The 13,827-nt window shown below is 38.8% G+C and overlaps 1 protein-coding gene across 3 annotated transcripts in view; it reads left to right on the top strand.

Annotated features, from left to right (window-relative positions):
- SAMD12 (sterile alpha motif domain containing 12) overlaps positions 1 to 13,827 on the top strand; it is a 285,749-nt gene that overhangs the window by 103,353 nt on the left and 168,569 nt on the right. For all 3 annotated transcript variants that reach the window (XM_026703589.2, XM_087931650.1, XM_087931651.1), the window contains exon 4: positions 2,271 to 2,411. In XM_026703589.2, the coding sequence (XP_026559374.1) occupies positions 2,271 to 2,411 (141 nt within the window). The remainder of the gene's footprint in view (positions 1 to 2,270; positions 2,412 to 13,827) is intronic.

Genomic DNA, 13,827 nt, shown 5'->3' with positions numbered 1-13,827 from the left:
ATTGGAAGGAAGGAAGGAAGGAAGGAAGGAGTAACAGCAATTTGCACAGTGGATAGACAATGGCTAAAATGATGATGATGATGATGATGATGATGATGATGATGCACACACACACACACACACACACACACACATACAATAAAGGCAGGATATATATAAATATATAAAGGGCCAAAGACAGGGGTGGGATTCAAATTTTTTAACAACCGGTTCTGTGGGCATGGCTTAGTTGGGCGTGGCTTGGTGATTATGTTATTGGCTGGGTGTGGCCAACTCAATCACTCGATCACTCACATCGAGGCATGCATCTCCTCACCTGGCCTTTCATGACTGTGGGGATGCTGCAACAGTCATAAGTGTGAAAAATGGTCATAAGTCACTTTTTTCAGTGCCATTGTAACTTTGACCATTCAAAGTTACAATGGCACAATGGTACAAAGTTAAAACTCCACACAAGCAAAGTACCAGCAAAGGAGGGGAAAAAAACTCCAGAGAAGCTCCTGAGACAGGAAGTCAAGTCCTGCCAAGAATGTGATAAGGGTTAACGGAGAGGCAGTTTCTGTAAGCAACACCAGAATGTTTCCTTCCTACCTTCCTTACAGGATTAGACCAGTAATTTCTTCTAACAACCGGTTCTCCAAACTGCTTAGAATGTTAACAACCAGTTCTAGCGAATAGGTGCGAACTGGTAGAATCCCATCCCTCGCCAAAGAGCATCACTATCCCAGAACCTGAGGACAATTAAAGACTGCATTCTAAGGCCACCATGTCACCACGGACATTGCCAATCTTTTGATGGTTGCAAGGGCAAGGAAGTGTTGGGGCTTATAGTTCTTCTTTTTTAATTTATTTTTTTATTTTTATATTTTAAAAAACATTTCTTTTGGTGAACAGTGTGGTTTCAGGTTTTTACATTTCAACACAAACATGACCACAGTTACATATTCATCTTTCTTATTCAATTTCATATCACATTATTACTTATTCTATTTTCCTTTGAATATTCTCAAATATTAAATTCATTACACTTAATTTATCCACTTCCAGTTCATATCTTAACTTATTTCATTTTTCTTACAATATTCTCATATCTTATTTTACAATATTATCTAAGATTCTTATTTCATTTTTATATTCATTACACATATTGCTTTTAACTGTCACATTTGCAATTTTATCTCATACTGTTATTCCATTCATTATTCAATAAATTTCATCCTTATTCTAATAATTCAAAAAGTTGTTCCCTTTAGTTGTCAATTCGAGCTTGCCACCTATTTACTTTATAAATATAAATGGGGATTATAGTTCTCTGTGAAGATTGTTCCAGATTAACTTGTTTCGGATTAAGTGATTAAGTGACCCAGGCACATTCCTGTTGTACATGCAATTTTTGTGTTAAAGATCCATTTCTTCTGTTGCACTTTATTTTAAAAAAATATTTTTAATTGATTGCAATACTCTGTCTTCTGTTGTCTACATTGTCTTCTGTTGTGAGGGATGCATCTGAATAAACTGGCAGAATAGATATTGTAGATAAGTACAACTACTTTACACTGATCCCATACAAATGACCCCTCAACCAGTGCTATTTATTTCCTACCTAGTCAACAAAAATATCTCCATTGCTTGCTAGGCATTCCTCCTAGGCACAGAGACCAGGGCTTCAATTGAAGACCTCAAGTATATAAAACTGAACTGTTTAGAATGCAGCATTGCAAACTAACTCCGCTAACTGGAGCAGTTTGATCCTGACCAGCCTTAAGGTTGATTCAGCCTTCCATCCTTCCGAGATCAGTAAAATTAGGGTCTAGCTTGTTGGGGGCAATATGCTGATTCTGTAAACCACTCAGGGAGGGCTGTAAAGCATTATGAAGTGGTATATAAATCTAAGTGTTGTTGCTATATGTTCTCCTCCTAAGCAATTGTGCAGTGCTCATAACTACTTTTTGACCATAGCATATTAAGCACAGCTCCTTTCCTGTAACAAGTACAGGGCGCTGGAATCTCAATGAGTTATTTCATCTTCTGAATTTGGATCTCCAGTGTGGAATGTAATTAAATCACTGAGCCAACAAATATTCCGGGGTCTCCTATTCCCTCAATCTATCCCATTGTGAATCAGATTGTTTCCAAGAGAATATTTGCACTGCAGGCGGGTTTTGTCTCCTAGATTGAGGGTATTGACAGCATGTAGAATTTTTTTTTTATTCATTAAACAGAAATCCTGGAGTAATCCCTCTTCCTCGTGTCTCTTCCTTTGGTTCCAGGCCGCGCACTGCTCAGGCTTACTGACAAAAAGCTTGAGCGAATGGGGATTGCTCAGGAGAGCTTACGTCAGCACATTCTGCAGCAAGTGCTCCAGCTGAAAGTGAGAGAGGAAGTTCGAAACCTACAGCTACTCACGCAAGGTAGGAAATGTTCAACTCAAGGAGAATGCAGAAGGTGAGACAGGACGTTCACCTTCAAGCAGGGAGAGATTAATTTGATGCTCTCCAGCGTGAACTTATGCATAAGGAGGTCTTGTGAAACCAGAGCACTCTCCCTCGCACCAAGCAAGAGAAAACTATAGAAAAACAGGTGATTTATGTATTATGGACTACCTGCCTGTTATGATAAGAGCCTTTTTTGTATTAGAAACAAGCCCTTCTATTGCTTCCTAACACATATTTGCATACACGAGTTGGTCCTTCTGGAGACAAGTATATTCTGTGTTAATTAATGGAAATGAAATAGGGATGATTTGCTTCTATATCACTCATGCTGCTGAGGAAAGAATCCATTGTTTGACTTCATATGGGCAGATTTTGAAAGCAGAAGCTTTGTGCTTAATTATTTGGATGAGTCACTATTACTCCCATGCTGATCTCTTCCATTGTCTGAAATCCAACTGGCCAATATGAGGAATATACTGTATGTTTTGTTATGCTGTGATATCAATACTGGCTGTTTTCTATCACCTTCTGTTATGAATTTATGCTTGCAGGATTGGCAGAGACTGGAACCAACACATCTAAAAGGTGCTAGGTTGGAAAAGCTTGCATAGATGGAAGGAAAGGTCCAGGCAAAGCTATTTTCAGCAACTGAGTTGTGTTAACTTTAATGCTGAGCTCTCGGGATCATAATAGGGCTAAATCCATGGCCCAAATGAAAGTTTTTTACTACCAGACACAACATTATTCTAACTTGTTAGTCTACTATCTAACAAGTTGTTCCAAGGTTAATACCAAAACAGATGAAACTTATCCTTGAAGAAACTGAGAAACAACACCGAACATAGAACAACAGGGTTGGAAAACACCTTGGAGGTCTTCTAGTCCAACCCCTTGCCCATAACAAGAGACCCTATACCATTCCAGATGTTCTTTGGGCTTGATCACATGGATACAGGTGATCCTAGAAAGTATAGCAGGAAAACAGAACAGAATAATAGAGTTAGAAGGGATGCTGGAGACCCTCCAATCCAACCCTCCATCCAAGCAGGAGACCCAATACCATTTTTGGCAAATAGTTGTCCAATCTCTTATTAAAAATATATCCTCATTTTTTCATACTCTCACTTTTCATATAAAAGAAAGTATATACTCATCCAGAACTATAGAATCTTCTCTCAACTTGCAGTCAGAATTGGAATAGATGTAAGACAGGGGTGTCAAACTCATGGCGTCATGGTGTCATCACGTGTTGTATTGTGACTTGCCTCCGCCTTTGCTAAACCGGGCATGGGTGTGGCCAGTGCATGACGCATCTGGCCTGCAGGCCTTGAGTTTGACAGCCCTGATATAAGAGATTTGATCAAAAGTGTTTTGCAATATCTGTTCACTGATGAATCTTATTATCTTGGACTCAGAATATATTAACATTTTAACTACTTGGATCAACTCAGCTTAATGGCAACCTTGTATGCTAAAGTCTAGATCTCAACAAACTTTAACTTGCTATTAAGCAAACATCTTCCCATTGTTCTAAATGAGTGTAGCTAAGAACATTGATTTGGAATATACATAATCCTCTGATTTTGCCTGCCAAGTCAGATTTCTTTCCCTTGATTGAGCTTGATCCAGTCTTGCCTGATTAATCTAAGAAGAAGTTGGTTTATTAAAGCTCACAATAGAAAGATCACAGAATAGATGTTTAAATGGACATTAAACGTTTTTACCTTCTCAAAACAAAACAAAAACAAGCCAAGCCAAAAGAGACCAACCAAAATAACCCCCAAAGAATGTAAGTTTTCAAGTTCATCAGGCAAGTTGTTACTCTTCTGAATGCAGGCCAGGAAAGAGAGAAAAGGTCCATAAATAGATGGGGTGTCTTGACTTAAAGATGAATTCCAAATCAGTTCAAGATGATGATTGTGGAGCAAATATAGTTGTGTAAGATGTAATAAAATAAACTGGCTGATCCTACACCTCTGAAAACACAACTGTTTATTCCCAGTCTTCTTTCACCAAGTATTATAAAGTAGCAGGCCATAATATGAACAAATGTAACTTTTTTGCACGCTTATTTCTACTAAGAAAACCAGAGTTTCATTTCGGATGGTTCCCCAGTTAAAAGCCAATTACTGCAGTAATAGTAGTAGCTGGAAGAAACCAGAATCATTAGCCCAAAGAGCTCAAGTTCTACATGCAGAATCCATTAGAGTTGGGTGATTGTAATAAATTAAATATAAAAACAAAAAAGCCTAGGTCCAATTATGTGAAGAATCATTCCCACTTTTGACTTACAGGTAGCCCTTGACTTACTGGAATTTTGGTTGTTAAGTGATGTGGCCATAAAACAAGATGGCAGATGGTTGCAGTTGCTAAGCAATCCCAGTTCCAATTGTTAAGCAAAATTTCAAAATTTACCAGTTGTTAGCTGAGTACCTATCCCAATGCAAGGTATTCCTCTCTCTTTATAGTTAATGCATTGATCTCTTGTTCATTTATTGCTCTTTAGGAATCTGAAAAATTAAATTAAAATAGTCTAGTCCAGGTGTCTCCAACCTTGGCAACTTTAAGACTTTAACTCCCAGCACTGCTGGCTGAAGAACTCTGGGACTTGAAGTCCACAAGTCTTAAAGTTGCAAGATTGGAGACACCTGGCCAGTCATTAAATGCAGATGAAGATGTGAAAGGGTAGAGGAATTTACAGAACTGGTTTGAGGAAGTCCTTCTCCAAATAGTCAGCTACAAAATTTGATGATTTAAATCCTGAGATAGCCTATATTTGTAGAATACATCTTGGAACTCCAGAGACTATTGTAGACTTTCTCAGTTGGTTCCAGTCTTTTCCCTTTCTGTTCAAGGCAAAGATTTGAAATGTATTTCTATTTCCCTTGTGAAATCAAGGCTGTGATTGATTTTTCTTCTTTAACTTTAATATAAGCCTAGGTTGGTTGGGCTGAGAGAGAATAAGTGGTGGTTGAGTAAGGACTTCAGCTTGTCTAACATCCTAACCATTACAAACAGTCTATTGGGCAGAAGGTTAGATTTGTCCATTCTTCTTTGTTTCCTCTTGTTGCTTAGCGCTTTCTTCGTTCAATATTGCTAGAATATAAAATATCCTTACTGTTATTCTTTTGTTCAGAACTCACAGGATGAAAAAACAAGATCTGATCACTATGAAAATTAGATCATATTTGCAGTTGTTTCCAAAGATAATATTGCAAATTTGAACCAGCTTCCTCTCTCTAATCGCATTTTTGAATCAGCTTTCTTAGTAAATATCCAATATTGGTGGCTTCAACAAGGAACTGACTGGGAGTCATAACAATTATTTTTTGATATCATTCATAGTTTCAAGATTCCAGCTGTCTGTGAACATACACCATGAATGGTACTACTGTTGCTAGATCTCCCTAATGCATGGTTTGTTGAGTATGGTTTCATAACTAATATGGTCTTGTGGGTACTAGATGCTGCAGGTGTTTGTATCAAAGTGTAGAGACTTTGCTCTACAAAAGACTTGTGTCAGTCTCACCAAAGTGCCTTCTCCATTGCTGTGGTTTTAGCTTGATTCAAATTCATCTGCTGTCAGAGCTCTGGTAGTCACCCCCATTTAAATCAATCAGTCTCTAGCCAGATCTTTCAGAGCTTAAAGAAGATTTATTAGGAATGAATATGCTGGTGCTACCTGTATGTAGCTGACTCTGAGACACATCATTCATTTCACCCTTGAACCTGGTCTTCCCCCACCCCCTGGGTGTATCAAAATTCATATTCTCCAATGGGACACATCCATAGCCAAGAGTCATCGTGCTCTCCAGTTATAATCATGCTCTCCAGTTATAATTTTGTGCGCCAGAAAGTTCAGTTGCCTAAAAATTATCTATGAAAATATTTAAGGAACGAACTACTTTCCCCCCTCCCTTTCTTCTGACAACTCTAAAAGACCAGAAAAATGTTTTATGAGTTGACATCTTCCTTTGACTTTATTTGTCAAATAAATATTTATTTCCAAAGAGTCGGTCATCTTTTGGATAGTATTTACTGTTTGAGATTATGCCAAGCATAAGCCCACTTATACATCATGGTACACAGTGGTGTGATAGTTACAATTTTTCTCCCTAATTATTTGCAGGGTCAAAATTGATAATATTATTTTGCTAGGCGGTGCAATAATTTTCTTGTGTCTGAAAGGAAAAGTATGCACGTGGGTGGTATCCTCAACTGTGATGCAAGGAAAAGAAGAAGAAAATTAACTATAAATAGTTGTTTATTATTTTTTTGCATGAATGAAAAATAACTGGGACAAGTGATGACAATCCTTTTCAGATAGTTGACCTTGAGGGAAGCAATCCCTAAGATTCACAGTGAAGTTAATGCTATGCCAGTCTTATGAACCCCTCATAAGCCTTAGGTTGGGGTCAATAGTTCTCGGTAGTGTGTTTGATTGTTTAGATAGAGCCTTGAATGGGAGATAAGGGCTTACCTCAGTGGAATGATTTGACCTGGATATTTTGTAGGCCATCCCAATGAACTTATTTTGTTGAAAGCAAATTATGTTATGACCAATGGGATTCATTTTCTCACTTTCCAATACTCCAGTTATAGGCCACCCTCTTGATGTTATACAGGAAGCCTTGAGGCAAAATGTGCTTAAGTTCAAACTATTGTAATGCTGTTGGGATATTATCAAAGGATGTTGACTGTTGTGAATGTGGCAAATCCATGTGGGAGATTAGAAAATTTATTCATAGAAAAAGCATTGTTATAGAAAAGCAACATGCAGCTAAATCAATCACCTACTTGGAATATTGTGCCCAGTGTTAGTCTTCAAAGAGGACTTCAAAAAGGACATTATATTATAGATCTTCTATGACAACCTTTATAGAAGGCCTTGGAGATCTCGCTAAGGGAGAAATAGAATAGAATACTTCACTGGCCAAGTGTGATTGGACACACAAGGGATTTGTCTTAGTGTAAATAAAAGAAAAGATACATTGGTTAAGAATCAAGAATCATAATGTACAACACTTAATGATAGCCATAGGGCACAATCAGCAATCAAATCATACTAGGAAACAGTCAGTATAAATCATAAGGATACAAGTGACAAAGTTACAGTCCTACAATCACAAATGGGAGGGGATGGGTGATAAGGAGTGATGAGAAGATTAACAGTAATATTAGTGTACACTTTGTAAATAGTTGAACAGTGTTGAGGGAATTATTTGTTTAGCAGAGTGATGGCATTTGGGAAAACCTGTCCTTGTGCCTAGTTGTTCTGGTGTGCAGTGCTCTATAGCGTCGTTTTGAGGGAAGCAGTTGAAACAGTTTATGTCTGGGATGTGAGGCGTCTGTAAATATTTTCACAGCCCTCTTTTTGACTCGTGCAGTATACAGGTCTTCAATTGAAGGCAGGTGGGTAGCAATTGTTTCTGCAGTCCTAATTATCCTCTGAGGTCTGTGTCTCTCCTGTTGGGTTGCAGAACCAAACTAGCCAGTTGTAGAGGTGCAGATGACAGACTCAATAATTCCTCTGTGGAACTGTATCGGCAGCTCCTTGGGCAGTTTGAGCTTTCCGAGTTGGCACAGAAAGAAAGAAAACAGGCTTAGATTCAACCCTAACCTGGATGTTTTTAAAGGGGGCTTGAAAGAGAGCCTTTAAAAGATGCTCCTATTTAACTTCCCCAAATCAGTATAGTTAAATTGCAATCAGTCTGTAGAGATTCTTAGTCATGCAGGTCATGGTTGTCCCCAAAATGCTTTTTCAGGGGGCAATTTTTCAGGAGGCAACTTTCTTGTTTTTTCTTTTGAAGACGTTTCACTTCTCATCCAAGAAGCTTCTTCAAAGCAAGCCAGATCTTGGCCAGTATTTTCTCCTCTCTGGAACATATTTGAAAAAAATATGTATCTTGCCTCTGGTAGTCCTTCTGTAGTTGCTGTAGCCCTGCAGTTGAAATTTATTTTTCAAGACCTTGTTTCCTTTTCTTATTGTGTTCCTTCTGATCCTGCTCCTTAAATATTCAAAAAAGTATGTATAAGAAGGACATCAATAGGGATAATTTTTTCTGGAAGCCAATAAGCAGCAGGAAAAATGCATGTTCTAGGATGGCATTTTAGGAACTCTTTTATCTTCCAAACCTTGCAGTTGATAATTATGTATACTGGTGCAAAAAATAGTTTTTGGAAGATAGAGACAGTCAAGTGTAAACTGTCTTGCCAGGGCTACATCTCATGTTGAAAACACAAGGTTTTTTTTTTTTTTTAACCTTGTAGTCCCTGCCATGTTCTGACTGAGCTCTGTGGATGGTTGATCACACATGCCAGAAGTCAGGATGTTTCAATATGAAAGAGTCATGAATTTATGTAAATATTGTCACTATTTTCAAAACACTTAAGGGAATGTGAAAATCAGCAAAAAGAATGGCACTGCATATTATTTAAGCAGAATCTATTCTGCTATAGAAAGGGGAGAAAATGTAAAACACATTCCCGGTTTGGGGGGGAGAAATATTTTTAGCAGTTTGCTAAAACAATAGCAGGAACAGTTTTTGCACGTTCACCACCACTTGGCACACTGATATTTTCATTTAAGTCCCTGTACAGTAATTGCCTATCCAGGTCATGGATGTCCCAAAAGTGCTTTTTCAAAACGCAACTGGACTTTGTTTTTCCTGGAAGATGTTTCACTCAGTGGTGGGATTAAATTTTTTTTACTACCAGTTCTGTGAACATGGCTTGGGGAACATGGCAGGGGAAGGTTACTGTAAAATCTCCAGTCAGAGGTGGCATTTGCCGGCTTGCTGAACTAATCAAAATTTCCATTACTGGTTCTCCAGAACTGGTCAGAACCTGCTGGTTTCTGGTTTCACCTGGAAACACCTCTGGTTTCACTTTTCACTTCACTTCACTTAAGTTCTGGAAGAACTTAAGAACTGGAGAATTGAAGAAGCTTCTTGGATGAGAAGCTAAATGTCTTCCAGGAAAAAACCAAACATCCAGTTGTGTTTTGAAAAAGAACCTTTGGGACTACCTACAGTACTTCTCTTCGTTATAGTACCTACTGCATAAGAGTCCCTTTGGCTTGTTTTACATATTAAAAGCACCTATTTGCTATTTTTTTTGTTTCTTCTTTAAACTTTAGGGAGAGGTACATCAATTTTCAAACAGGTTCTTATTCAGCTTTATTCTAGTTCAAAACCTACTTCATTTCAGGAACAGTCCATATTATGCATCTTCAGATTATGACCTGATTTTTTTTTCTTAAACTTACATGTTGAACTTGATGATGACAGCTTTCTGAATGAGATGTAAATGGAAGCTGACCCAGTTTCTTCATTACTGATTATTCCCCAAGGCTCGTGTGATTGACACTTATAGGTCACACTTCTCAATTTATGGAAAACATACCCCAAAGCACCTTTAACTTCCTTGACCTATTGATCCCATTCTATTTTATCCTTACCCTGGTCTCCTTTTTCTTCTGTCACATCACTTGCTTTCTCTCTCTCTTTTTCTCTCCCCATTTCCCAACACACTCATACACACATCAGCAACAATCATTAGGCAGTGGCATATGCCCTGAATAAGTGCTATCTACTAGGCGCTACAGTTGGAGGAGAAGCAAGCACTTGGAGTCAAAGCAGCAACTGGGAGCAGAGTTAGTGGTGCTGCTGATGAGAGTGAGGAAATGTGTTTTATGTTTATGCCAGTATTTATTTCCATAATTGTCAGCCAGAGGAGAATTGTTCTGGTTTTTGTGTTACATTTATACTTACCAACAAAGAAATAAATAGAGACTAGTATAAATCTATTTCAAGCTATTTAGCTCTTGTCAGTTAGCCATACCCTTCTGGGATTTGAACCTGGGCTGCTTACATATTAGGTAGGTGTATTAACGTCTAAGCCACAGGCTTTCCTTCCTTTGTTAGGGGAGAGATTAAGTGGGTTTTTTTTAATCAGGGCAAACTGGTTTACCCAAATATGTGATGGAACAGACTGCTTCCGCTTTTGCCTTTCAGCCCCAATCCAGGAGCCTTCGCAGGCAGTCGCCTTCGTGACAAACTATTTTTGTGCTAAGTTTATATTTACCGACAAAGAAATAAAGGGAGACTAGTATAGATCTATTTCAAGCTATTTACCTCTCGCCAGCAGAAGCAGTATGCTCCATCCCATATTTGGGTAGACCAGGTTGCCCTGATAAAAACCACTTAATCTCTCCTCTGGTATAGCCAACAAAGCCAGGAGACCCTGTAACTTAGAGGTTAATACATCTACCTAATATGTAAGCAGCCTGGGTTTGAATCCCAGAAGGGTATGGCTAGCTGACAAGAGCTAAATAGCTTGAAATAGATCTATACTAGTCTCCCTTTATTTCTTTGTCAGTAAGCATAAATTTAACCCAAAAATAGTTTGTCACGACTGCCTGTGAAGGCTCCTGGATTGGAGCTGAAAGGAGGAAGCGGAAGCAGTCTGCTCTATCCCATATTTGGGTACACCAGGCTGGCCAGATAAAACACACGGGCTCTCCTTGTTCCGTGTTTTTGTTTTTCGGGTACGGCAAGCCGCTCTATTCTTCTTAAAAGTTGGGGCCAAAGACAGTTTGACTTTGATTTTCAGAGCTGGGGAAATGGTCATTCTTAGCCTCATGGGTTTAGCTCAATGATGGTATGCTACCAGTTCAGGCCGGTTCTGCCAAGCCGGTAGCGGCAATGAGCAGCAGAGACCAAACCGGTTCTCTTTGCCTCTCTGCTATTGGGCCCACCCGCCTGCCTGGGCTCCCATACTCACCTTCAATGCGGCAGAGTGCAGGCTTCCAGGAGGTGAGTCAAAACACCTCTGCGCCTGTGCAAAGTGCGCGTTTGGCAAACGCCCCCCCCAAGCCACACCCACCAAACCAGTGGTAAAACTTTTTGAATCCCACCACTGTTTTAGCTGGCTCAACCTAACCATTAAAATGCTCAACTTCTATGCCTTCCCATCTTCTAGCTAAACTTAAGCCAAACAGAATTAATGACTTGATTTCATCAGCACTTTTTTTTAAAGTTCCTTTCTATTCTCAAACCTGTCTTTTGAAGCATCTTACCTTGGTGGGTATTTTTGTGTCCTTTCAATTATCTTAAAATAGATTTGAAATCCAGTGTAGTAGGCTTCACTGTTATTCTGGTTTGATGGCTGCATTTTGCACTTCTTTTTCGGTTGACAAAAACAGTGAAATATGCAAAGCTTTTGTGTCTTTTTAGTGATCATTTCTATTAAGTAAAGATTTGACAACTAGCTCAATTTTCTGAAGAAAAGTTAGATTGGTGTCCTTATCAGTCTTGCTGTCATCTTAATTGAAGGGCAGAATTTTGACATACTCATCCTACTGAGCTTGGCTGCAAAAATTCAGTCAGGTCATTTAATTTATTTGACAAAAATATCCATGCTCTCTCTTGGGGAGAGATGTTTGAGAAGACATACTTAATTTATTTCTTAATCTACATTCATACAAACCAGCAACCAGTCTCCTAAAGATTGCACAAAAACCCACAAATATTTTGCTCATTGAGCTATCAGTTGGTGCATCCCTTAGTTTTGTGTGGGGGCTGCTGTGCTTTGTGGAAGCAAAGGCCACTGTGTTGGGGATCTGCTGTTGTGGCTCAGAATTGGGATCATTTTTCAGACAGGCTTTTTCCACGTAACATTTTCAACTGGCTTTTAACAGCATTGCCTCTATGAACTATACATTTGTCAGGGCACATAACAAAACTAAAATTGCATTAATAATATAGTAGATATGTTCAGCAAAATTGATGCAATTGTACATGATATTTATTACAAGTAGTCCTTGACTTACAAATGTTCATTTAGTGACTTTTCAAAGTTACAACGGAAAGTGACTTATGACCATTGCCGCATCCCCATGGTCATGTGATCAAAATTCAAATGCTTGGCAATTGGCATGTATTTATGAAAGTTGTAGTGTCTTGGGGTCATGTGATCACCTTTTGTGACCATCTTACAAGTAAAACCAATAGGGAATAGCAATACCACTTAGACTTACAGTATATACCACCCCATCTGGCATTAAAGCACTCTCTGGGATGTTTATAATCTCAGCATGTTGCTCCCAACAATCTGGGTCCTCACTTTACTGTCCTCAGAAAGAGGAAGGCTGAGTCAACCTTGAGTCCCGTCAGGATCAAATTCCAGGCTGTGGGCAGAGTTTGCCTGCAATACTGAACTTTAACCACTGCGCCACCAGGGCTTCAGAAGTTAGATTCACTTAACAACCACGCTACTAACTTCAAAACTGGAGTGATTCACTTAATAGAGATGGCAAGAAAGGTCATAAAATGGACTCAAAGTCACTTAACAACTGTCTTGCTTAGAAATTTTGGGTTCAATAATTGTAGCCATAAGTTGAGTACTGTAATTAAACCAAGGTATATGTACCTGAAATGCCTATATTCCCTTTTTTGTCCCCACTTTGATTTCTTTCTCATTCCTCTGTTGCCACTGTCCCCTTGTACGTTGCACACTGTAGACCTTAATGTCCATGTAACTCTCCTTCTAATGGTATTGTTAAAAATACTCCAGATTATAATTCCATTGAAATCAATGTGCTAGGTATATAATTCATCTATATTGTTATTACAGGTCACAAGGGCATCTTAGTGGCATGAAAATTCTGTCCCCGGAGAGCAATTATGCCTAGGCAGATGAAATTGGGCAAAGAGTTGGAATCCAATTCAATCAAGGCAAGCAAAGGTTAAAACTCTATTGAGTTAAATCATGACTCAAAGTGACTTTATGGATTGTCACATGTTTTCTTGGCAACATCCAGGAAGTATTTTGACCTTGCTCCTTCCCAGTCTAGCCTACAGCCCTGGAATTTCCTGGTGATCACCCTTCAATTTTTGCCACTGCTGATATCAGCACAGCAGGGTGCCTCATGGGAAAACCTGTGTGAATTAAGGGTACTGAATTCAGCACCATGGAGAGCTACAGTTGAGTTTTGCCAATTAAAGAATTTGGTGACTATATGAATGGGCCTTAGATCTGGAATTACCACACTAAATTATGCCTGTCATTAACCAAATCATCATGTTGCTGACCTTATTTTACATTTTTCGTAGGACCCTTAAGTGAACCACATGGTCATTAAGCAAACTCATTGCTTGCAAAGGTGTTTTTGTCAGCTCTGCAACTCAGCAGCTATGTTGAGCTCTGAGTCTGTCTATTGAGATGAAACTGCTTCTCTTTCTTGCCTGCTGATCTATTGAAGATGAAATTAACTTGCTTGCTTGCTGAAGACTGGAGCCCTTCTCTGAACTTGCAAGATGCTTCTGTTTGAGTTTGCTCCATGTTGGAGAAATCTACAACTGGTTTGTAAATTCTACTTATGTTTACAAAG

The sequence above is a fragment of the Pseudonaja textilis genome, chromosome 3, assembly GCF_049901715.1.
Source record: "Pseudonaja textilis isolate UNSWEBS1 chromosome 3, rPseTex1.2, whole genome shotgun sequence".
NCBI lineage: Eukaryota > Metazoa > Chordata > Lepidosauria > Squamata > Elapidae > Pseudonaja > Pseudonaja textilis.
The sequence above is the reverse complement of the archived record's forward strand: the minus strand, read 5'-3'. Positions and strand labels throughout refer to the sequence as shown.